Source organism: Bombina bombina, chromosome 10 (assembly GCF_027579735.1).
Source record: "Bombina bombina isolate aBomBom1 chromosome 10, aBomBom1.pri, whole genome shotgun sequence".
Classification (NCBI taxonomy): domain Eukaryota; kingdom Metazoa; phylum Chordata; class Amphibia; order Anura; family Bombinatoridae; genus Bombina; species Bombina bombina.
The window spans coordinates 5,911,557-5,938,499 of record NC_069508.1 but is presented as its reverse complement, the minus strand read 5'-3'; the positions used below and the strand labels follow the sequence as shown (position 1 = coordinate 5,938,499).

At 46.7% G+C, this 26,943-nt stretch overlaps 1 protein-coding gene across 1 annotated transcript in view; it reads left to right on the top strand.

Annotated features, from left to right (window-relative positions):
• LRRC39 (leucine rich repeat containing 39) overlaps positions 1–26,943 on the top strand; it is a 158,031-nt gene that overhangs the window by 55,929 nt on the left and 75,159 nt on the right. The window contains exons 3-4 of the mRNA XM_053693731.1: positions 3,138–3,243; positions 26,570–26,726. Of these exons, the coding sequence (XP_053549706.1) occupies positions 3,138–3,243; positions 26,570–26,726 (263 nt within the window). The remainder of the gene's footprint in view (positions 1–3,137; positions 3,244–26,569; positions 26,727–26,943) is intronic.

Sequence of the window (26,943 nt, the reverse complement as noted above, 5' to 3'; positions counted from 1 at the left end):
AGTGGGCCCACAAGCTGGATCAAGCATCTCAAGGTGGATACAGGCCCAGTCAAGCTACCACCATGGAAGAATTGCGACAAACTGATGCTGTTGGAGCAATTCTTTAAAACGGCTTGTCCCCATAAGCCCAAGAATGGGTGAGAGATCGAAAACCCTCACCTTAACCCGAAGCAGCCAGATTAGCAGACCAGCATTTCGATGCCAGGAGGCACCCATGGACTACAGCCTAACACCCCCACAGCGGCACCTTTTTCGCCCAGCCCCAGGGAATCCACCACCCCCCTCACGATACAACGGACGGGCGAATATACAATGCCACACCTGCAAGCAGTTGGGGGACATATGCACGTGAGTGCACCCAAAATCGGAGCAGACAAGCTTGGAACCAGGTCAGAAAGAACCTGGCCCCAAGGGCGGCTGCTCACCATTACCAAATGGAGCCAGCCGCTCATGAGGTGTTGAGCAACCCAAGCCGAGGAACCCCTGGGAATTCTGCATGAGGTGATGTCTGGTCCAGGGACTCTCGGGGATTCGGGAGCTACTTTAACCCTGATAGCTCCCCATTTGGTGCCGGATACAGCACCCACTGGCGGATCCGTGGCAGTACAGGAGCAGGGGGAGTCAGTATAACCGATTGCCCACTGCTAGAGTGGAGTACAGACCCCCAGTCACCCCAGCAGCCTGCCAGTTACCCAGCCCCCGGCGCACCGCTATACCACACCGGCCTCCGGCCACGAACTACCCTCAGAGAGCCCGGTTCAATTTGCGGGGCTACTCACAACCTATTCAGTGCTTTGGGATGTAAGCAACTAGGGCACAAAAGACCAGAGTGTCCCCTAAAACGCAGCGAATCAAGCACAGTCCTGGAGAAGACCCGCCGGCGGAATCCCACATAATCCTCAGCCTGCGGCCCGCTACGTAGAGCCGCCAGAATGCTGGGGCAGCCTACATGAAGCAGACCCCGTGCAAGCTGCCCCACCGGAATAACCGGCAACGGGTTTAAAGTGAATGGGAAGGAGGTCAGTGGTCTACGGGATACTGGTGCTACCATGACCTTGCTTCAAGAGAACTTGGTGTCTGAGAAACAGCACACTGGAGACACTGTGGCTGTGAGGATAGCAGGGGGGCACTGTGTTCCGCCTACCTGTTGCCAGGGTACATTTGGATTGGGGAGTGGGCACTAGACCTGTGAATGTGGGGGTCAAAAAGGACTTACCTGCTGATGTTCTCCTTGGAAATGACTTGGTCCCCCTTGTTTTCGCCTATGCTCCCATGGGTCCCGCTGATGTTAACCCTGTGACTACCCAAGCCCAGTCCCTTCGGGAAGAGGTACATTTTAACTGTGGTGGACTACGCCACTAGGTACCCCCGAGGCCATTGCTCTCTCCAACATCCCTGCAGAGACAGTAGCTGAAGCCCTATTTGAGGAGCTACAACCTAGTTTGGTTTACTTACAAGTTGCTGTTACCTTTTATATTTTAATCAGGGCTCTCCAAAAAGCTGCAGCCGTACCTGTATGGACAACCTTTTTCCTTACTCACAGATCACAACCCGTTGGTGTGGCTGAACCGTGTGGCCGGGGACAATGCCAGGCTGCTGCGCTGGAGTTTGGCGCTGCAGGCCCTTCGGACTTTACCATCCATTACCGCCCAGCGGAAACAAAACGGTAACGCCGACGGGTTCCCCAGACAAACTGAACTTGAAAAGTGATCTGTGAGTACTTTCCCGGACATCCCCAAGCCGATCCGTTGGGATCAGACTGTGTATGCTGGCTTGGTTCTGGGGGAGCATTGTGGCAAACCTAGCCACTTCTGGACTTTAATGTAAGAACGGTTGTCTATAGGCTGTATTGTGTGCTATGTAGATGTGACAGACCCTTCTGTCAGTACTGAAGGAGTTAACTGTGTTCAGCTTCAAGAAACTACTGTGTACTGTCATTAAAGTTAGTGATAAACAGTCCAATGTTTAATCACCCTCAGAGAGCAGACGAATAGGTGATAAGGAAAGCCAAATGTGTTTTGTGTTTAAGTTGTTATCTACCTAGTAAAGTAATGTGATTCTATTGTGGTCTGTCCAAGGGTGTGGTTCCTCCATCTAATGTACAACATTCTTTCAACCCCCCTTCTGGGGGGTCAGACCTGCATAAATACTGGGCATATGAGCCTTAATAAAGTCATTCTGTTTTAACTGGCTGGGTTGTGAATTGCTGATTCCCTATGCAGGACATTGTTCCCTGGTGTTAACCCTTGGTATCCTGTTGGTACCGTTACAGAGCCGGTCTATCAGATCTGTAGTCTAACTTGAAACATGTAGCTTTTATTCCAATATAAGCCGTAGAAGAACAGGACACACTGTGTCCTGTTCTACGGCTTATATTTTACTGTACTGAAATAAAAGCTGCGTGTCAAGTTTGACTATAGATCTTTGAGACCGGCTCCTGTTATAACTTTACTGTTTCTTTCCTTTGCTGCAGCCACAAACAGTATTGGTGTCAGTGGGGCGCGCTTTTTACCTGTGAAGATGTGTCCCACGCTGAATTTCTTCTCTAGCTCCACCTCCATATCGCTTTTCTTTCAGGCCAGTTTAAACTGTGCGCAGCGTGACTGCGCCTGGGATAATTGAGAAATGCCTTAGAACTTTGAAGTTAATGGTGCTTGCCGCTCTCCAAATCTGCCGCCCTAGGAACGGGCCTTGTTGGCCTAGGCCATATAATTGGTGTGTTTAGCTGTATACAATAGTGTGCATGTGTGTATCTCATGTTATCAGTGTGAGCTGTACATATAGACACTGGTGTTGGTGTGTTTAGCTGTATACAATAGTGTGCACGTGTGTATCTCATGTTATCAGTGTGAGCTGTACATATAGACACTGGTGTTGGTGTGTTTAGCTGTATACAATAGTGTGCACGTGTGTATCTCATGTTATCAGTGTGAGCTGTACATATAGACACTGGTGTTGGTGTATTTAGCTGTATACAATAGTGTGCACGTGTGTATCTCATGTTATCAGTGTGAGCTGTACATATAGACACTGGTGTTGGTGTGTTTAGCTGTATACAATAGTGTGCACGTGTGTATCTCATGTTATCAGTGTGAGCTGTACAATTTCACAATCGGACATAACTTTGTGTATCACAGAATTTCTAATGTGTGGGAAAGCCGGATCCATCTCTCCAGACTGAAGGAGAAAGTGCACAACGAGGATGGGAGAGTCATCCTGAGAATTGAGAAGGAGGAATGGAAGGTAACAAGCCCTGTGTGTGCTGGTACCTGAGTGTGAGTGACTTGTGCTCAGACCCTACTGACAAGCATCACGTGCACACACCTGAGTATATACATTTATTAGTATCTCCTATTTATGCTGGAATCCGAGTGAATCTCTTGTGCTCAGACCCTACTCACAAGCATTACATGCACACTTGCGTATTGTCAGGGTTTCTCCCTGACTTTAAAGGGACAGTAAACCTAAAAAATAATGTTAAATAATTCTGCACATAGTACAGAATTATATAACATTATATTAGTGTTATCGTATAGTCATAGCCAGGCCCGACCGCGCCATAACACTAAGTGCAGCTCGCTCCTGCTGTCAGACAGAGCAGGAGTGAGCTGTACTTAGTGTTATGGCGCGGTCAGGCCGGGCTGTGACTATACAGCTGGCCCGATGCGCTGTGTAATAAAAACAGACCCGCTCAGAAGAGCGCAGAGAGCGGGTCTGAAAACCTGTCATATTTTAAAAAAATTCAAAGGGGAAATAAGGTTTTATAACGATAACACTAATATAATGTTATATAATTCTGCACTATGTGCAGAATTATATAACATAATTTTTTAGGTTTACTGTCCCTATAATAAGTTATTTGATGCTTTTTATTTTGGCTGCCATATTAGACTCATGTAGCGGAGAGGCAGTAGGATCCGCAATATCTTTTAGTTAGGCAGAGACATCCTCATCTTAAAAATGTCGTCTAAATAATTCAGTCCAAGTTTAAGTCTAAATCAGCTATTTATTTTGCTTCTAGCCACTGCTTAAAACTGGTGCAACAACAACAACTGCTAACAACAACTGTCTTAGACAATACAGTTTCTCAAAACTAACAGTTACTCAAAACTGAAGTTAACCCCTCCAGTACTGTTGGATTTGCACCCTGTACCTATAATGGGCACAGGGTGACTTAACATAATGCCTGAATCCATAATCCGTAGGGAGGTTGACAGAGGGGTCTGTTACATGGCCCCCTCCTGGTGGGACACTCCGGCAGACCCAGCTTGACCCTTTGGCGGGTCAACTTGGGGATGACCGGACTAGGAGGTGGTAGGAATGTCAGTTTGCCGGGACAATCCATCTGCATTCCCGTTATGAGAGAGAATTCCTGTCCATACAAACAAGGGTTCAACTTCTTCAGTGCCCAGACCAGGGCTAAACATTCCCTCAAGTTTTTGTTTTCAGAGACGCTTCTTTCCAGTTGGAGACAAATCTCATCGGCTTCTTTATGAGTTTTTTGTACCTGCTCTTTATAGGTATCCACAAGTCCTTCATACTGACGTAGGGTGCCCTTGAGTTGCTGCACCTCACTATGAACCAGCGTCAGCTTCTCCTCCAGTGTCGCTCCAGTTTGTCTTTAATGTTTCATGTTCCACTCTGAAGCTGGTGTTTTCTGCGGTCTGTCGGTGCAGCTTGTCTAGCAGAGATTCCCGTTCTAAACGCCTTTTTCCTCTGCGCTCCTATTTTCTCCCGCTAGCACCGTTACGTGATTGTTTAACGTGACCATTTCATCCTCTACTTGACTCTTCTCCTTCATCAGCGCATCATAACGGGACTTCCACGTATCAATAGTGGACAGAGATTTACTGAGCTCAGCGTCCTGGGGCTCAGCAGGTGGGTCAGTCTCTGTGACACGGATCTGGGCACGGGTAGTCACAGGGTTAACATTGGTGGGACCCATGGGAGCGTAGGCAGAGACAAGGGAGGCCAAGTCATTTCCAAGGAGAACATCAGCTGGTAAGTCCTTCATGACCCCCACATTCACATGTCTAGAGCCCACTCCCCAATCCAAATGTAACCGGGCAACAGGTAGGCGGAACACAGAGTCCCCTGCTACCCTCACAGCCACAGTGTCTCCGGTGTGCTGGTTCTCAGACACCAAGTTCTTTTGGAGCAAGGTCATGGTAGCACCAGTATCCCGTAGACCACTGACCTCCTTCCCATTCACTTTAACCAGTTGCCGGTGCTGTTGCCGGTTATCCCGGTGGGCAGCTTGCACGGGGTCTGCTTCATGTAGGATGCCCCAGCATTCTTCCTCCTCTACGCAGTGGGCAGCATGCTTAGGGTTACGTGGGTTTCCGCCGGCGGGTCTTCTCCAGGACTGTGCTTGGTTCGCTGTGTTTAGGGGACACTCTGGTCTTTTGTGCCCTAGTTGCTTACATCCAAAGCACCGAATAGGCTGTGAGCAATCCCGTGAGTTGAACCGGGCTGTCTGAGGATAGTTTGTGGCTGAAGGCGGTGTGGTAGAGCGGTGCGCCGGGGGTTGGTAACTGGTAGCTGCTGGGGTGACTGTGGGTCTGTACTCCACTCTGGCAGGGATCTTAGTGGTAGCAGTGTCCAGTTTACGGGCATCCGTATACTCATCTGCCAGGCAAGCAGCTTCATGCAGGGTGGAGGGATTACGGTCCCGAACCCACTCTCTAACTCCTGCGGATAACTTGTTGAAGCAATGTTCCAACAGGAATAGCTGCAGCACCTCTTCCCCAGATACGGCTTGGCACCCCGCTATCCAGTGAGCTGCTGTGCGGTGCACCTTACATGCCCACTCGATGTAGGAATCTCCAGCTAGTTTAACAGTGTCTCTGAACCGCCTCCTGTATGCCTCCGGTGTAATCGCATACCTGGAGAGCAGAGTCTCTTTTACAACATTATAATCCCTGACTTCCTCATCTGGAATGGCCCGAAAAGCCTCGCTGGCCCGGCCGGATAATTTTCCGGATAATATCGTGACCCAGTCCTCTGTGGGTACCTTGTGTAGTGCACATTGCCTCTCAAAATCCGCAAGGTACCCATCAATCTCTCCTTCTGTTTCCATGAAGTTTTTAAAAGCTGCAAAATGTACCTCTCTCTTTTGCTGTGACTTGGGCTGCTGCAGCGCTGCTTTGGCGAAGTAGGTTGGCATCCACAGCTGCTATGACCCGGGCGATAATTTCGGCAGTCGGGTTGGGGCCATAATGTGCCAGTCTAATTTTAACCGCCCGGTCAAAGCTTGCTTCTTCGGGATTTCTGTCTGATATGCTGGGCTCATTGGTTCCTTCGGGCCCTGGTACTCCGTCCATCACGGTCAGTATTGTAATAATCTCCCTCTTCCTGAGGTTTCTGGCTTGTCTGCCCAGTTGTTCTAGCAGGTCTTTAAGGGTGGCTCTTTTCAGCCTTTCATATTCCCATTAGGTCCGGATGTGTAGTTGCTCTTCTGGGCTATGAGGACTAAACCGTCGCTTGCCATCAATTGTAGCGGAGAGGCAGTAGGATCCGCAATATCTTTTAGTTAGCCAGAGACATCCTCATCTTAAAAATGTCGTCTAAATAATTCAGTCCAAGTTTAAGTCTAAATCAGCTATTTATTTTGCATCTAGCCACTGCTTAAAACTGGTGCAACAACAACAACTGCTAACAACAACCGTCTTAGACAATACAGTTACTCAAAACTGAAGTTAACCCCTCCAGTACTGTTGGATTTGCACCCTGTACCTATAATGGGCACAGGGTGACTTAACATAATGCCCGAATCCATAATCCGTAGGGAGGTTGACAGAGGGGTCTGTCACAACTCACCTGTCTTCTCCCCTTGCTTGTAGCAGGGTTTGTAACACTGCTCACTACTCCAGGCTCCCTCTTATGGCCAAACTGGAGAACATCATCAGGCCAGATGGGCGCTATTTTTGTCTCGGTTTAATTATGTGGTCTCCTACCTGCCTGGTAGTAAGAATGTTAGGGCTGATACCCTCTCTCGACAATTTTCCCCTCTGTCCAAGGAGGAGTCTGTACCTACTCCAGTTATACCTCCTGACCATATTTTGGCTACCATATGTACTAATTTGACTTCTCCCTTGGGGGAGGAGATCCAGGCTGCACAAACCAATGCAACTCCTGAGAAACCTAGTGGTAAGTGTTTTGTTCCTGAGAATCTTCGAACTAAACTTTTGCACACTTACCACTATCCTAAAGCCGCAGGTCACCCAGGCAAGAACCGAATGATTTGGTCTGTCACTCGACAATTCTGGTGGCCAGGTCTTCGTTCTGATGTTGCTGCGTATGTTGCCTCCTGCTCAGTTTGTGCACAGAATAAGACTCCTCAACGTCTTCCTGTGGGTCTTCTTCAACCTATTGCTAATGGTGAGCATCCTTGGACACATCTTTCCATGGACTTCATTGTCAAGCTCCCTGTTTCCAATGGCAATACTGTTATCCTTATGGTGGTTGACCGTTTTTCTAAAATGTCACATTGCATTCCCTTGAAGAAGTTGCCTACCACTCAGGAGCTTGCTTCAATTTTTGCCCGGGAGGTCTTCCGTTAACATGGGTTACCCAAGGACATAGTGTGGGACCGCTGGTAGCCAGTTTGTCTCCAGATTTTGGCATTCTTTTTGTGCTCAAATGGGGATCCAGCTTTCCTTCTCCTCGGCATATCACCCTCAATCCAATGGGGCTGCGGAACGGTCTAATCAAGCTCTGGAACAGTTCCTCCGTTGCTATGTCTCAGATCACCACAATAATTGGTCTGAACTGTTACCTTGGGCAGAGTTTGCTTGTAATAGTGCTATTAATGCTTCCTCCAAGTTATCCCCGTTCATGGCGAATTATGGGTTTCAATCATCCTTGTTGCCCAATTCATTCATGTCTCAAGGTATTCCGGCTTTGGAGGAGCATCTCCGGCAACTCCGTTCCACGTGGGTGCAGATTCAGGATTGCCTTCATCGTTCTATGCAGCGCCAAAAGTTCCAGGCTGATCGTAGGCGTCTGCCCGTGCTTTCCTACTAGGTTGGTGACAAGGTTTGGCTGTCATCCCGTAACTTGAACCTTCATGTGCCTTCTAATAATCTGGATCCCCATTATGTTGGTTCTTTACGAATACTCTGAAGGGTCAATCCTGTTGCCTACGCTCTTGACCTTCCTCCTGCAATGCGCATCGCCAATGTTTTTCATGTCTCCCTCTTGAAACCATTGGTTTGTAATCAGTTTACCACTGTCTTGCCTCGTCCCCATCTTATCTTTGTTGACAACCATGAGGAGTATGAGGTCAGCAGCATTATTGACTCTTGTATGTCCAGGGGCCGTGTACAGTATTTGGTTCACTGGAAGTTGTAAATTCTAACAACATCAATAGGGAAATTGTTGCTCCTTCTTTATGTCCTAATCTTAAGAATACTCTTGAAAGGTCTTTACATTCTTTGGATGTGGTAAGAGCTTTGAAATATTATGTTAAGGCTACTAAGTGTCACGATCGCTCAGCTGCTGATCGCTTTCTTCTGCCCTGCCTCAGCGCGGTAGCGCTTTCTTGGTTGCTTAGCAACCCTGTTCCTGTCGGCACTTCTGATGACGTCAGGAGGCCTTCTTATTCCGGCGTCTCCTCTCATCGGTGCCTGTTTGTTTCACTCGTTGGCTATGTGAGTACAAGTTATACCTGTGTTATTCTGAACCTGTGCCTTCTTATCCGGAACCCTGAACCTCTTCCTGCCTGATTATACGTTGCTGGACACTGCTTACCTGACTACTCTATTGGTTAACCCCTTCCTGCCTGATTACAAGTTGCTGGACATTGCTTACCTGACTACTCTATTGGTTAACCCATACCTGCCTGATTACACGTTGCTGGACATTGCTTAACTGACTACTCTATTGGTTAACCTATACCTGCCTGATTACACGTTGCTGGACATTGCTTACCTGACTACTCTATTGGTTAACCCATACCTGCCTGATTACACGTTGCTGGACACTGCTTACCTGACTACTCTATTGGTTAATCCCTATCTGCCTGATTACACGTTGCTGGACATTGCTTGCTTGATTACTCTACTGGTTAACCCCTACCTGCATGATTACATGTTACTGGATATTGCTTGCCTAACTATTCTATTGGTTAACCTTACCTGCCTGATTACACGTTGCTGAACATCGCTTGCCTGATTACTCTATTGATTAATCCTATCTACACAAAGTTTCTTCTCCTGACCCTGCTGTGCCATCTTCCAGTCTATTACTGTGAGTATATTATACTACAGCTGTCGCAGGGTCAGGTCCTGGTATATACTCACTGTGCTAGGGTGTTATTAACCTCATTCTAGCATTTGGGTCTAACTCTGGACTATACCTATCCTGACACTAAGGTTTTCAGAAAGACTTCTAGTCTATTTGTTATTTTTTCTGGCTCTAGGAAAGGTCAGAAAGCCTCTGCCATTTCTTTAGCATCTTGGTTGAAACTTTTGATTCACAAAGCTTATTTGGAGGCAGAGCAGTCTCCGCATCAGAGAATTACAGCTCATTCTACTAGATCAGTTGCCACTTCTTGGGCTTTTAAGAATGAAGCTCGAGTTGATCAAATTTGCAAAGCAGCAACTTGGTCTTCTTTGCATACTTTTACTAAATTTTATCATTTTGATGTGTTTGCTTGTTCGGAAGCAGACTTTGGTAGAAAGGTTCTTCAGGCAGTTGTCTCGGTTTGATTCTAATGCCTTTTTTTTGTTTTGAGTTTTTCAGACATTTTTAAGAAAACAATTATATTTTTGGATTTAATTTCTCAGCGGATTTAGCTGTTTTTATTTTATCCCTCCTTCTCTAGTGACTCATGGAACATCTTGGGTATTATATCCCATACGTCACTAGCTCATGGGCTCTTGCCACTTACATAAAAGGAAACATAATTTATGTAAGAACTTACCTGATAAATTAATTTCTTTCATAGTGGCAAGAGTCCATGAGGCCCACCCTATTTTATGTGGTTTTCATTTTTTTGTATAAAGCACATACTTTTTTCCAGTTCCTCATTTGTATGCTTTTTACTCCTTTTTTACACCTCACTTCTAGGCTATACGTTAAACTGAAGTATGAGTGAGGTGGGAGGAGTATTTATAGGCATTTTGAAGTTTGGGAAACTTTGCCCCCTCCAGGTAGGAATGTATATCTCATACGTCACTAGCTCATGGACTCTTGCCACTATGAAAGAAATGAATTTATCAGGTAAGTTCTTACATAAATTATGTTTTTTGTTGTTATTTTTTTAATGAAGGTGTGATTATTTAGCATTTCACTTCTGTCTGATTACTGGTTTCCTAACAATACGCAAAGGCCATGAATCCTGACGGTGCTAATAATTCACCTTTACCCACTATCATTTCCAGGATGGAGGAACAGGATCACCGCAATGAATCAATTTGCACTAGCCCTGCAAACCCTCCTAACTCGCACTGCACATTTGGACCAGAGTGCCCCACAACCTATGGCTGCTCCTGTTACCACTACTGCACCTAGTCCTACAAGGAGCATGTCCAATTCTGCACCTCTACCTCAGCGATATGGAGGCGATCCTAATCAGTGCAGTAGGTTTTTGAACCAGGTGGGCATTTACTTTGAGATGTAACCTCAGGCGTTTCCCTTTGACAGAGCTAAGGTGGGATTTCTCATCTCATTACTCTCTGACACGGCTCTTGCTTGGGCTAATCCCTGTGGGAGACTAATAAACCTGTGATATATAATTACCCTGAATTTGAGGACTCCTTTTGAAGAGTTTCTGATGTTCCGGCTTGCTGCTCCTCTGCTGCCAAACAACTCATGTCCATTCAGCAAGGTATGAGATCTGTAGCCCAGTATGCTATTGAGTTCTGTACACTTGCAGCAGAGGTAGCTTGGAACAATGAAGCCCTTGTTGCTGCTTTCTCTTGCGGGCTTTCCGATGCGATTAAAGACGAAGTTGGTGCCAGAGATTTACCAGAGCATCTGAAGGGCTTTGGTGTCTTTTCTAATCCTGATTGACATCAGACTCAGAGATAGACCCTCTTTCAAGGAGCTCTTGCGGAAGTCTATGAGTCTATGCAGCTGGGATTCACATGCCTCTCTGCGGTGGAGAGGGCCTTTAGGAGGAGGGAGGGGCTCTGCCTCTTTTGTGGGCTATAGTGCTTGAAAAGGGTTAAGACCATAGCCGAAACGCGTTTCAATACACCAGTAAAGACAGACCAGATCCTAGTGTTCTGTTTGAACACTCACGCTAGCCGTAGAGCCGTTGTCAGCAAGTCACCTGAGTGCCAAGGAACCTCACGCTTCACAACTGCTGCGGTTTCAAAATAGGCAGACAAACACGGAAGAACACGGACTTCACTGAACTATAACTAAAGGAACAAAATGGCACTTGGAGGATGTGACGAGACCAATCTCGCCACTGTGCATTGGAGGGCCTGTTATGGAACATTCTTTGGGCTGGAGGTACATGGGCTTAAGGATACCCAGAGACTGCATGGAAATGTGGAATTTTATATGCTGGACACCCCATGTACTTTCATAACTCTGTCTTATGTCCATGTCACCCTGTATCCATAAATACAGGATGGGTACAGGGTGTGAGTGCCCCTTGTGGGAGCAATTGTGACTCTATAAACCAAGTGGGCATAAAGGACGTAATAGTTAATAAGAGCTGTTATTATATTCTGTAATTAGATGTATTTTATTTTCGTTTCTAATCTGATTGTGTCTCAGGAGTCTGTCTGGGTAAACTGATTGTGTTCCTGTGTGATATGTTAACTAGACTGCCCAACATCAGATTGTCTGAGTAAACTTTCTTCCCCAGTTAATTAACTTGATATGTTAATCTGTTTTACCTGTGAATAGACAATTGTTTTCTTGTGTTTGATTGTTTAATTGTTTATGCAATGTATCTTTATTGTATCCTATAAAAGGGCGTTTTCCTCTAGCCATGGAGATAGTTGGATTTCTTCCCAATTATCTCTAGGATAGGGAGGAGGGGTTCACTGGTACCAAGGGGAGCGTTTATGCCTGAGCCACTGCGATTGGCTAATGTACTATACTTGTCCACCAGGTGGGAGACCTGCTTAAATACCGGGCATGTAGCCCTCAATAAAGAGATTCCTGTTTTACCTCCAAGACGGAGCTTGGTCTCGTGTTTGGGGGGGATTTACTGTATGCTGTTAGAGACTGATTGCCAGGAGTATAATCCGCTTGGGTGCTTTTCCTGTTCGTCTGCTAGCAGCTATTCGTGAGGTTCCAGTTCGGGAGATTGGTGTTCTGCAGTAGCTGTGCGCAAAGGGGTCCGTTACAGAGGATAAGCGAGTGGAGCCTATAAACGGAGACCAGGAGATTTTCTCCACAAATATAAACAGAGGATAACACGCACTCTCTGAGTGCCACCAACCTCTTGGCTTTAGAAAGTATTACTTAGTCTGGGTATACAACATTACACACTTCGATCTACCCTGAGACTTTTTGATGAATTTCTGCTGTAAACTGATAAACTTTTATGCACATACAACTTTTTCCACATACTATTTGATGAACTCCAATTCACTTAGGAAAAATAAAAGTTAATGGTCCTGGCTTGTTATGGAAATCCTTTGCAGAGCCTGACTTCAGGAGCCCTGCGCAGACCAGACTTCAGGACATTTTCTACGAGAGGGAGGCTAGGCATGACTGGGCTGACCCCTGTGAGGTAGAGAAAGACCTGGCTCACCTAGCAACCCTGGAGTGGGAGCTGGAGCAGGACTACCGAGATCTCTTCCACTCCATTGGGAAGGCTCAGCAGGACAGCAAGGTGACAGACCCAGGTCCAGACCCATTCAGCTGGGAAGATGTAGTGGAGATTTACTGGGAAGGACCCCAGGTGGCCGGTGGAGATGGGACCGAGGTCTCTCCACCGGTCCTGCAGGGAATTGGGAGCCCAGTCTACATTCCCCAGTGGCAGGCTGAGTTACAGGGGGCAGAGACAGTTGGTCCTGTCCAATGTTCCCTCTAATTTTTTTTCTGTGTGTGCAATTATTTTTTTCTATGTGCGGGTTTGATAGGGCTTGTGTGCGGCATTGAGTATATATATATATATATATATATACACATATACACACACACACACACGCATACATATACAGACACACATATAGCTAAGCAACACTGCTTAAATAGATCCTCATGTGAAAGCAGCAATAGCATTACACAGTACTACAGACATTATTGCTCAAACTGTATATAAAAACTGGTTTGTGACACAGACAAGCCTCAGTCTCCTGCATAATCTCCTGAGATGCCTAGACCAGCTTGTGGGCAAAATTTAACCCCATGCCTGCCAAAAAGGGCTACAGTGCATTGTATAGGAATACACTGCAATCCTCTCTGGTAGCCAAGGGGTTAAATAGTGATCTGCATGTTATAAGTTTGACTGACAGCCATGCTCTTAGAATGGGAGTATGGTGATAAAGGCTAACATGTTAACACAGAAGAATAGTAAGATGAACTCTTTGTCTTTGCTGCACTGGGCTATTAGTATTATTTATTAGTAAATAGAGTGGATAACAAAGGCTGCTTTACATTGTAGAAGCCAGGAATATGACTGTTACGGTACCAACTGTGTACCAAGGGTTAACCCCAGATGAACAATGTCCTGCATAGACAATCAGCAATTCACAACCCAGCCAGTTTCAGGTTTAAAACAGAATGACAACTTTATTTGAAGGCAGCACACAGATTTATACAGGTTTTTGACCCCCCCTCAGATGGGGGTTGAAAGAATGTTGTACATTAGATAAAAGGGAGAAGCGCCCTTGACATGATACAATAGAATTATATTACTTAAATACTTTACTTAGGCAGATAACAACTTAAACACATTTGGCTTGTCTTATCACCTAGCGTCTGTTCTCTGAGGGTGATTAAACAATGGCCTGTTTATTACTTAAATGTAATTATAGCACACAATAGCTGAGGCCAGAAAACCTGTCTTTAGAAATTAGATTCTTAAAGCTAAACACAGTTAACTCTTTCAGTCCTGACAGAAGGGTCTGTCACATAGCTCCCCCCTTGTGGAACACTCCGGCAGACCCGGCTTGACCCTTTTGCGGGTCAACCTGGGGATGACCGGACTAGGAGGTGGTAGGCATGTCAGTTTGCTGGGACAATCCATCTGTATTCCCGTTATGAGAGAGAATCCCTGTCTGTATAAATAAGGGTTCAACCTCTTCAGTGCCCCGACTAGGGCTAAACAGTCCTTCAAAATATCATCGGCTTCTTTACGTGGTTTTTGTACCTGCTCTTTATAGGTATACACAATCCCTTCATACTGACATAGGGTGCCCTTGAGTTGCTGCACCTCCCTATGAGCCAGCGTCAGCTTCTCCTCCAGTGTCACTAAGTTTGTCCTTAATGTTTCATGTTCCACTCTCAAGCTGGTGTTTTCTGCAGTCTGTCGGTGCAGCTTGTCTAGCAGAGATTCCTGTTCTAAACGTGCTTTTTCCTCTGCACTCCTCTTCTCTCCCGCTAGCACTGTTACATGATTATTTAACGTGACCATTTCATCCTCTACGTGACTCTTCTCCTTCATCAGCGCATTGTAACGGGACTTCCACGTATCAATAGCGGATAGAGATTTACTGAGCTCAGCGTCCTGGGGCTTAGCAGCAGGGGGGTCAGTCTCTGCTGCACGGATCTGAGCACGGGTAGTCACAGGGTTAACATCAGCGGGACCCATGGGAGCATAGGCAGAAACAAGGGGGACCAAGGTATTTCCAAGGAGAACATCAGCTGGTAAATCCTTCATGACCCCCACATTCACAGGTCTAGCGCCCCCTCCCCAATCCAAATGCACCCTGGCAACAGGTAGGCGGAACACAGTGCCCCCTGCTACCCTCACAGCTACAGTGTCTCCTGTGTGCTGTTTCTCAGACACCAAGTTCTTTCGAAGCAAGGTCATGGTAGCACCAGTATCCCGTAGACCACTGACCTCCTTCCCATTCACTTTAACCAGTTGCCGGTTATTCCGGTGGGCAGCTTGCACAAGGTCTGCCTCATGTAGGATGCCCCAGCATTCTTGCGCCTCTACATAGCGGGCCGCAGGCTGAGGATTACGTGGGATTCCGCTAGCGGGTCTTCTCCAGGACTGTGCTTGGTTCGCTGCGTTTAGGGGACACTCTGGTCTTTTGTGCCCTAGTTGCTTACATCCAAAGCACCGAATAGGTTGTGAGTAGCCCCGCGAATTGAACCAGGCTCTCTGAGGGTAGTTCGTGGCCCGAGACCGTGTGGTATAGCGGTGTGCTGGGGGTTGGTAACTGGCAGGTGCTGGGGTGACTGGGGGTCTGTACTCCACTCTGGCAGGGGGCTTAGTGGTAGCAGTGTCCAGTTTGCGGGCATCCGTATACTCATCTGCCAAGCGAGCCGCTTCATGCAGGGTGGAGGGTTTACGGTCCCGAACCCACTCTCGAACTCCTGCGGGTAACTTGTCGAAGCAATGTTCCAACAGGAATAGCTGCAGCACCTCTTCCCCAGATACGGCTTGGCACCCCGCTATCCAGTGAGCTGCTGTGCGGTGCACCTTACATGCCCACTCAAGGTAGGAATCACCAGCCAATTTAACAGTGTCTCTGAACCGCCTCCGGTATGCCTCCGGTGTAACCGCATACCTGGAGAGCAGAGCCTCTTTTACAGTATTATAATCCCCGACTTCCTCATCTGGAATGGCCCGAAAAGCCTCACTGGCCCGGCCGGATAATTTTCCGGATAATATCATGACCCAGTCCTCTGCGGGTACCTTGTGTAGTGCACATTGCCTCTCAAAATCCGCAAGGTACCCATCAATCTCTCCTTCTGTTTCCAGGAAGTTTTTAAAAGCTGCAAAATTTACTTTTCTCTTTTCCACTGGGTTTGCTGCAGCGCCGCTTTGGCGAAGTAGGTTGGCCTCCACAGCTGCTATGACCCGGTCGATAATTTCTGCAGATGGGTTGGGGCCATAATATGCCAGTCTTATTTTAACCGCCCGATCAAAGCTTGCTTCTGCGGGGGTTCTGTCTGCTATGCTGGGCCCATTGGTTCCTTCTGTCCCTGGTACTCTTTCCATCTTAGTCAGTATTGTAATAATCCCCCTCTTCCTGAGGTTACTGGCTTGTGTAGTTGCTCTTCTGGGCGATAAGGATTCTCCCGTCGCTTGCCACCAATGTTACGGTACCAACTGTGTACCAAGGGTTAACCCCAGATGAACAATGTCCTGCATAGACAATCAGCAATTCACAACCCAGCCAGTTTCAGGTTTAAAACAGAATGACAACTTTATTTGAAGGCAGCACACAGATTTATACAGGTTTTTGACCCCCCCTCAGATGGGGGTTGAAAGAATGTTGTACATTAGATAAAAGGGAGAAGCGCCCTTGACATGATACAATAGAATTATATTACTTAAATACTTTACTTAGGCAGATAACAACTTAAACACATTTGGCTTGTCTTATCACCTAGCCTCTGTTCTCTGAGGGTGATTAAACAATGGCCTGTTTATTACTTAAATGTAATTATAGCACACAATAGCTGAGGCCAGAAAACCTGTCTTTAGAAATTAGATTCTTAAAGCTAAACACAGTTAACTCTTTCAGTCCTGACAGAAGGGTCTGTCACAATGACCTATAATTCATCTATTGTACAGATCTCTATGGTACTTGAGGGCTTTACAGTCATTGTGGGAAACAGAATTACCTGCAGCAAAAGCTACCATCATGCCAACTGTGAAACATGTGAGGAAGATCTCCAGCCCTCACCTACTCGGCTGCTTCCAGTATCTGCTATACGGAGGAGGAGGGCTGCACTTCGTCTACTGACATTCTTTTGAACTTTCCCTGAAAGTGCCTATTGCCTGCTGCCCTCCGTGTTTGTTCTCTCCCGCTCTCTGACAGCGCTGTGTGATTTACACACACAGCTGTCATTCAGCTTAGGTCCTCCCCCTCAGTGTAGCACACAGGAAACAAATCAAGCTGTGCTTCACCGGAGGGACCTATTCTTTTAACAGTGCCTCTGTCATGCCGTTTCCTGGAGGCTAGCAGTGCTGAAATAATAAAAAAAAATAAAAATTTTTTTTTCTACATTCCTCCTGTGTTTTGCGCGGCCTTATGTATTGCCTGCGCTACACAGAGAGGGAAGGTACGCGCCCGCGCTGCCGTGCACCTTAGAGGGAACATTGGTCCTGTCCCCCAGCAGCCCAGTCTCCATTACCCAGCGGCAGGCTGAGTTACAGGGGGCAGAGACAGTTGGTCCTGTCCCCCAGCAGCAGAGTGAATTGCAGGGAATTGGGAGCCCAGTCTCCATTCCCCAGTGGCAGGCTGAGTTACAGGGGGCAGAGACAGTTGGTCCTGTCCCACAGCAGCAGAGTGAATTGCAGGGAATTGGGAGCCCAGTCTCCATTCCCCAGTGGCAGGCTGAGTTACAGGGGGCAGAGACAATTTGTCCTGTCCCCCAGCAGCAGAGTGATATGCAGGGAATTGGGAGCCCAGTCTCCATTCCCCAGCGGCAGACTGAGTTACAGGGGGCAGAGATAGTTGGTCCTGTCCCCCAGCAGCAGAGTGAATTGCAGGGAATTGGGAGCCCAGTCTCCATTCCACAGCAGCAGGCTGAGTTACAGGGGGCAGAGACAGTTGGTCCTGTCCCCCAGCAGCAGAGTGAATTGCAGGGAATTGGGAGCCCAGTCTCCATTCCCCAGCGGCAGGCTGAGTTACAGGGGGTAGAGACAGTTGGTCCTGTCCCCCAGCAGCAGAGTAATATGCAGGGAATTGGGAGCCCAGTCTCCATTCCCCAGCGGCAGACTGAGCTACCGGGGGCAGAGATGGTCGGTCCTGCTCACCAACAGCAGTATGTGTAACAGGGAATAGAGAGCCTAGTCTCCTTTCCCCAGCAGCAGGACTCGGTATTGGGAGCGGAGACATTCGATCTCCCTCCCCCACGGCTGGAAGTATGTATGGGAGAGGAGCTTGTTACCCCCTCTCCCCAGCAGCAGCTTGACATACCCAGGGGAGACAGTAAGCCCCACAACCGTGCAGACTGGACCGTGGTCTCTGCACTTACAGCAGAGGGGGTAGGGATGGTCGGTCCTGTCCCCCAGCAACAGGGCTGTTTAGCCAAAGGGGAGACAGTCGGTCTTCCCCTCCAGCAACAGAGCTGTGTATCTACAGGGGAGACAGTCGGTTTCCCCCTCCCACCACAAGGCTCCAACCAGGCTACTTCCGTGGTAGCGCTGGCACCAGGGCAGAGTACCTCTGGTCTCTGCCCACTCAGCAACCCACCAAGGCAGCCTACCAGTCCCCCGCACAGCCACGGTGAGGCACCTGGACAAGTTTCTCCTCTACCCAGGTGTAGTAACCATTTATTGTGGGTGGGCTGTACCGCTGATTGTGTTTTGTGGGTGGGTTGCTGGACTAACCAGGGCACTGACCGGCAGGAGGTCAGATACCCTGTTAGTCTGTTTGGAAAAGGGGAGAGATGTGACGAGACCAATCTCGCCACTGTGCATTGGAGGGCCTGTTATAGAACACTCTTTAGGCTGGAGGTACATGGGCTTAAGGATACCCAGAGACAGCATGGAAATGTGGAATTTTATATGCTGGACACCCCATTTACTTTCATAACTCTGTCTTATGTCCATGTCACCCTGTATCCATAAATACAGGATGGGTACAGGGAGTGAGTGCCCCTTGTGGGAGCAATTGTGACTCTATAAACCAAGTGGGCATAAAGGACTTAATAGTTAATAAGAGCTGTTATTATATTCTGTAATAAGATGTATTTTATTTTCGTTTCTAATCTGATTGTGTCTCAGGAGTCTGTCTGGGTAAACTGATTGTGTCCCTGTGTGATTATGTTAACTAGACTGCCCAACATCAGATTGTCTGAGTAAACTTTCTTCCCCAGTTAATTAACTTGATATGTTATTCTGTTTTACCTGTGAATAGACAATTGTTTTCTTGTGTTTGATTGTTTAATTGTTTATGCAATGTATCTTTATTGTATCCTGTAAAAGGGCATTTTCCTCTAGCCATGGAGATAGTTGGATTTCTTCCCAATTATCTCTAGGATAGGGAGGAGGGGTTCACTGGTACCAAGGGGAGCATTTATACCTGAGCCACTGTGATTGGCTAATGTACTATACTTGTCCACCAGGTGGGAGACCTGCTTAAATACCGGGCATGTAGCCCTCAATAAAGAGATTCCTGTTTTACCTCCAAGACGGAGCTTGGTCTCGTGTTTGGGGGGATTTACTGTATGCTGTTAGAGACTGATTGCCAGGAGTATAATCCGCTTGGGTGCTTTTCCTGTTCGTCTGCTAGCAGCTATTCGTGAGGTTCCAGTTCGGGAGATTGGTGTTCTGCAGTAGCTGTGCGCAAAGGGGTCCGTTACAGAGGATAAGCGAGTGGAGCCTATAAACGGAGACCAGGAGATTTTCTCCACAAATATAAACAGAGGATAACACGCACTCTCTGAGTGCCACCAACCTCTTGGCTTTAGAAAGTATTACTTAGTCTGGGTATACAACATTACACACTTCGATCTACCCTGAGACTTTTTGATGAATTTCTGCTGTAAACTGATGAACTTTTATGCACATACAACTTTTTTCACATACTATTTGATGAACTCCAATTCACTTAGAAAAAATAAAAGTTAATCAAATCCTAATTGGGACGGACTGTATATGGCAGCCCTGAATACCTATTAAAGGGACATTAAAAACTAAACAAATGCTAGATACAATGATGCATTAAAAGAAAAGATTAGTCCGATAATAGTGTACATATATTTGTAAGGTTTCATTCGTTATTTAAATAGTGACAAAATAAGTAAAGTTTTAGTGTCTATAAAACAATGGGAGCTGCCATGTTGTAACTTAGGTTACCTTCTCTGCTCTGGCTAATTAGGGACAGTTATAAATCGGTCACTAGAGTGTGCAACCAATGTGTGGAATAGAAAAGTGTTCTACACTTCCATTTCTAACAGGATCTGAAGAGCTCACAATTTCAAAATGGAATTACAGAAAAGGGGGCAAAATAATTAATGGAAATATATTGCACAGGTTTTTTGTATTTATACAATTTATCATTTTATATTACAACGACAAAGTGTTTAATGTCCCTTTAACATTGATACAATTTTTAAGGTTGTCCAACCTCTGTTTTGATTGCATGTAATATTCTATTGTGTAATTTATATTTATATCCATTTTTCCCTAGATTAATTTATGTAGATATATGATCCATATGAAGAATACATATATTGAGGGCTTTTTAATAATTTTATTTTCATTTTAATTAGGACTTTTATATGAAATACACCCATTTTGATATTGCATCTATCAGACTTCATCCTTTATACCACTTATTAGGATAGAACTGTTATTGCTGATACAGCTCTCTGAAATTATCAATCACGTTATAGTTGATACTTACTTGTGCTTACTTCCACTTCTCTATTAGTTTGAATTAGCTTTGTATAGTGCTTCCTTTACCTATACATCTCGATTCTGCTTTGACCCTAGGGTTTATACAACGTTTTTTGGGCTTTGCCAATTATTATAGAAAGTTTATTAAAAACTTCTCTTCCTTGGTGAAACCAATCATGGGCATGACCCATAAGGAGAATGATCCACTTCATTAGTCACGTACTGCAATTAAGGCCTTTGAGAGTTTTAAGATTGCCTTTGCTGCCGCCCCAGTTCTGGCTCATCCTAACCCTGCTCTGCCTTTCATTCCAGAGATCGATGTGCCTGAGACAGGAGTAGGAGCTCTCTTGTCTCAACGTCCTATGCCTGAGGGTTCCTTGCATCCATGCGGTTTCTTCTCTAAGAAATTGTCCCCAGTGGAATGCAATTATGAAATTGATGACAGTGAATTATTGGCCATAATTTTGGCACTCAAGGAATGGAGGCACCATCTTGAAGGTACTAGGATATCGGTGCTCATCCTCACTGACCACAAGAATTTGACTCACTAAACGTTTGTTGCCCTGATAGGCCAAATGTGCGCTAATTTTTTCTCGGTTCAATTATGTGGTGTCCTACCTACCTGATAGTAAGAATGTTACGGCTGATGCCCTATGTACCAATGTGACTTCTCCCTTGGGGGAGGAGATTCTTGCTGCACAAACCTATGCCCCTCCAGAGAAACCTAGTGGCAAGTGCTTTGTACCAGAGAATCGTCGCACCAAACTATTGCACACTTACCACTATCCTAAAGCCACAGTTCACCCAGGTAAGAACCAAATGATTTGGTCTGTTACTCGACAATTCTGATGGCCAGGTCTTTGTTCTGATGTTGCTGCGTATGTTGCCTCCTGCTCAGTATGCAGAATAAGACTCCTTGACTCCTATGGGTCTTCTCCAACCTATTACTAATGGTGAGCATCCTTGGACACATCTATCCATGGGTGTCATTGTTGACCTTCCTGTCTCCAATGGCAATATTGTTATCCTGATGGTTGTAGGCTGTTTTTACAAAATGTCACATTGCATTCCCTTGAAGAAGCTGCCTACCGGAGATTGCTTCAATTTTTCCCCGGGAGGTCTTCCATTTACATGGGTTACCTAAGGAGATAGTCTCAGACCAGAGTAGCCAGTTTCACTTCAGATTTTGGCGCTCCTTTTGTGTCCAAATGGGGATCCAGCTTTCCTTCTCCTCAGTCTATCACCCTCAATCCAATGGAGCTGCGGAATGGTGACTGTAGGGGTCTACCCGCGCTTACTTACCAGGTCGGGGAGAGGGTTTGGCTGTCCTACCGCAACTTAAACCTTTGTGTGCCTTCCAATAAACTGGCTCCCCATTATGTTAGGCCTTTTCGAATACTCTGACGGGTCAATCTGGTTGCCTATGCTTTTGACCTTCCTTCTGCAATGCGCAACTCCAATGTTTTTCCCGTCTTCCTCTTGAAACCATTGGTTTGTAATCGGTTTACCACTGTGTTGCCTCATCCACGTCCTATTTCAGTTGACATTCATGAAGAATATGAGGTCAGCAGTATTATTGACTCTCGTATGTCCAGAAGATGCGTACAGTATTTGGTTCACTGGAGGGGTTTTGGTCCAGAGGAGCGTTCATGTGTTCCCTCCTCTGATGTTCATTCTCCCGCCTTCTTCTGTGCTTTCCATGCCCGTTTCCCCAATAAGCCTTTTGTCCTCCCACGGGGGAGGGGTCGCTGAGGGGAGGGTACTGTCAGTGTTTCTCCCTGACTTAAGTTATTTTCTGCTTTTTATTTTGGCTGCCATATTAGACTCACCTGCCTTCTCCTCTTGCTTGTAGCAGAGTGTGTAACGCTACTCACTACTCAAGACTCTCTCTAATGGCCAAACTGGAGAACATCATCAGAGAGAGACAGGCTGCAGTCCCAGAATGATGATGTCATTATTCCCTATTTAACTACCTCAGTCCTGTTTGCCTTTGTGTTGTCATTGACTTCACTGTGAATTCATGATTCAATGTATAAACTGGCTTGTTTGATGACCCTTCTGGTTCCTTATCCCTGGCTTTGCTGATCTTCGTGTTCCTGACCCCAGCTCATCTGACTGCCCGCACTGGCTTTGACTCCTGGCTTGTCTTTTTGACTCTATTATTTTTTGTTATTTTTTAATAAAGGTGTAATTATTTAGCATTTCATGTTGTAGCTGTACTCCGCTAGGGGTCTCCTTTCTTCTGTCCAAACCCAGGGACGGCATCCAGATAGTGGGACCAAAGCTATCGTTGGTGAGACTGGGGTCAAACCAGCGGCTGTATCTCCCCTAGCTGGGCGGGTCTCAGTGGGCTCCCAGGCAGGTAGCGTCCTCTCTGTCCTGCAGCTCTCTCTTGGCAGGTATCGTCCTCTCTGCCTGTTTGCTTCTAGACAGAAATAGACCCACCTGCCTCACTGCTCCTTTCATGCAGGTAACATCCCCTCTGCCACACTCCTTTCTTCAGGTAGATACTGATTCCTTTCCCTGCTGCACTGTATTTTATAAGACAATTGAGGCTCACAAGGCCAGCTCTTTGCTTACCGGCCAACAGACTCTGTAGCAGATCTCTCTTGCAGGGAAAGGTGCAGCCAATATGCAGGGCCAGAACCTCTGCTACTGGTATTTCTGAAAGAATCAGAAAGGACCAAGTGTTCCAGAAGGAACTACTGCCAATGCTTTATTTCACACAGGACTAGCTTCTACAAACACTACAGTAAGCTTATGGTGACACACACTCCATAAAACATAAACATAGGAAAACATTTAGGAAGCAATATAGTAAGGGAATATAACTTTGCCAACAGGATGGATGATTCAGGTAGTTCTAAACAGTAAAAATAATAATCATCTGTTTGTATTTTCACCTATGCAAATTAGTAATTCCTTCTGATGTATCCATTTTGGTGGTGAACAAGCAACCAATAGAGGGCGTTGTGTTATGATGGTTTTGGGATAGTTCAACCAATAGATGGCACTGTGTCACATATTGTACATGTATGTGACCAATTTCCCAGGTCTGTACTGGATGAAAAAATTGTAAGGCTGGAGGGTTAAGCTCCATCACAACAGCCTAGCATTGTCCCGGTCAAAACCAGTGCCAAACATTCTTTTTCTATGGCCACATAGCTGACTTCCCGTGGCAGGAGCTTCCTACTGATGTAGGTGACCGGATGTTCCCCACCGTCCAACCCAACCTGGCTCAATACTGCTCCCAGTCCAAACATGGAGGCATCTGTGTGCCCAAGAAATCGTTTAGATGGATCAGGGCAGCCAGGACTGGGGCACATGTCAGAGCTGTCTTTAGCTGCTGGAAGGCTGTTTCACACTCAGGGGACCACTGAACCTGACTGGGAATGTAATACATTGCCGTACCTAAGAAGAGCGGGGCTATCTACCTTCTTGGTGGTGAGCACACATATTGCCGCTACTGCCTCATCCCTAGCTACATAGGCCTTGAGCATGTTCACATGGAATGTCCTCCAGACTCTCATCTGAACAACGGGCAACTATATACGTGGTGTCACAGAGCTTCTCAACTATAGTGTAGGGACGCTGCCTGCAACTTATTATGTCTAGTGGGCTGAAAGAACAAGACCTTCTGCCCCACCAAGAAGCTACAATTATGGGCACCCCTGTTATACCAGACCTTCTGCTGGGTTTGGGCTGCTTGAAGATTGTCACGGACCACTCCAGTCAGGTACTTGTAGCGGTCCCACATACGGGATGATTGGGGTTTCTTCCTCGCTTGCCTTCCCCTCCCAGTATTCCCTAAGTATATCCAAGGGTCCTCTAACCCTCATCCCATACAATAACTCAAAAGGAGAGAACCCTGTTGATTCCTGGGGTACTTCTCTATAGGCAAATAGAAGAGGGGGTAAGAATCGCTCCCAGTCCATGCAAGAGGTTACAAAGGTCCTGAGCATCTGTTTCAATGTGCCATTGAACCGTTTATAGAGACCATTAGTCTGGAGATGGTAGGGGGAACTCCTAACTTGCTTAATCCCACAGAGACGCCATAGCTGCTGAGTTAGCTCAGCTGTAAATTGGGTTCCTTGGTCTGACACTATCTCCCAGGGAAACCCTACCCTAGAAAATACCTTAACTAAAGCATCAGCCACTATCTCAGCATGTATATTGGTGAGCGCAACTTCCTCAGGATATCGGGTAGCATAGTCTACTAGGGTAAGTATTTATTTCTTACATGTGTTACTAGGTTTAGCTAGGGGCCCAACTATATCCACGGCTAACCAGCTAAAAGGCTCCCCCACCACCGGCATGGGGCAAACTGGAGCTTTTGGGTGATCATCCCTCCACCCTACCCTCTGGCATGTGTCACAGGAGCGGCAGTAGAGCCAGACATCATCAGTGACCCCGGGACAGAAAAATGTCTTGGTTAGACAGGTGTAATGTGTGCCTTATCCCTAAGTGCCCTGTTAGGGGAATGTCATGGGCTATCCCAAGAAGCTGGAAATGGTACTTCTGGGGCACTACTAGTTGCCTCTTGAGGATCTGTGTAGCTCCCCTACCTGCTCCCACAGTCACCCTGTACAACAGTCCCTGACTCCACTCTATGTGATCTCCATCCAGCCCTGTGGGGGCTACCTCTGCCCTGGATCAATATACTGCCAAAGTGGAGTCCTTCCTAACCTCCCTCCCAAATTCTATTGGGGTATCCTATGTCAGTTGGGGTGCTGCTATGGTTGAGTCTGTGAAACATTGTCTTACCTGGTCCCCCTCGGTGCTCTGGCTGGCTGTGGTTCATGCTTGGGCTCGGTTTGTGACTGGCTATGCTTCCTTTGGTATGGGCCCAGCAGATCCTGCAAATGCTCAGGTAAGTTGACCCTGGTAATTCCCCAACAATACTTCAGTCGGTAGAGCATTCATAAACCCGGCTTCTATTGTACAGGCTCTGCCCCCCCCAATCTAAAAGCACTCAAGTGGAGGGCAACCGATAAATTGCCCCCCTGCCACTCAGGACAGCAATGGTGAACCCAGTCCTCCCTTTTGACTGAGCTTGGTACTGCTGCTGTATTACGGTTAGAGTAGCTCCAGTCTCTTTGGAGGCGTGGGTTCAAATCCCACCGCTGCCACCAAATGTAGTGGTACTTTGCTAGGGGGCTACCTTCCTCTGTCCAAAACCTGGGACGGCACACGGATAGTGGGACCAGAGCTATCGTTGCTGAGACTGGGGTCAAGCCAGCTTTATCCCCCCCAGCTGGGCTGGTCTCAGTGGGCTCCCAGGCAGGTAGTGTCCCCTCTGCCCTGCAGTTCTCTCTTGGCAGGTATCATCCCTTCTGCCTGTCTGCTTCTAGGCAGGAATAGATTCCTCTGCCTGTCTGCTTCTAGGCAGGAATAGATCCCTCTGCCTCACTGCTCCTTCCAGGCAGGTAACATCCCCTCTGTCACACTCCTTTCTTCAGGTAGATACTGATTCCTTTCCATGCTGCACTGCCTTTTATAAAACAATTGGGGCTCACAAGCCCACAGATTCTGTAGCAGGTCTCTCTTGCAGGGAAAGGTGCAGTCAGAATGCAGGACCAGAACTTCTGCTACTGGTATTTCTGAAAGAATCAGACAGAACCAACTGTTCCAGAAGGAACTACTGCCAATGCTTTATTTAACCCAGGACTAGCTCCTACAAACACACACCCCATAAAACAAACATAGGAAACAATATAATAAGGGAATATAACTTTGCCAACAGGATAGAGGATTTAGGTAGTTCTAAACAGTAAAAATAATAATAATCTGTATTTTCGTCTATGCAAATATATGCAAATTAATAATTCCTTCTCCAATATTCGTTTTGGTGGTGAACTTGCAACCAATAGAGGGCTCTGTGTTATGATGTTTTTGGGATAGTTCAACCAATAGATGGCACTGTGTCACACATTGTCCATCTATGTGACTAGGGAACCATCACAGACGTCTCTGTCTGCTTCCTAGTTCCCTGACAAGTACATACATTTGTTAGCATCTCCTGTGTATGCTGGTATCTGAGTCTCTTCTGCTCAGACCCTAATCACAAGCATTATGTGCACACATCTGAGTATAAACATTTATTAGCATGCCCTGTGTCATCCCCAGACGCTGCCTGCGTGCCTGCTGAAGATCCACCACCTGCAAGAGTGGCACATACACCGCGCCAGCCTGACAATGATACCCACCTTTATTGCAAACTTCACCAACCTGCTCGTCCTGGACTTATCACGAAATACAATTAGCAAGATCCCCCGAGAGATTGGTGAGTCCTGAGTATGAGATAAACATTTATGTTTAGCCTCATTTTGTGACGTTATATACACAGCCCTGTCTATTCATAGGGGCCTATTTATCAAAAATCTTGCGGACCTGATCCGACAGTGCGGATCAGGTCCGCAAGACCTCGCTGAATGTGGAGAGCTATACGCTCTCCGTATTCAGCATTGCACCAGCAGCTCACAAGAGCTGCTGGTGCAACG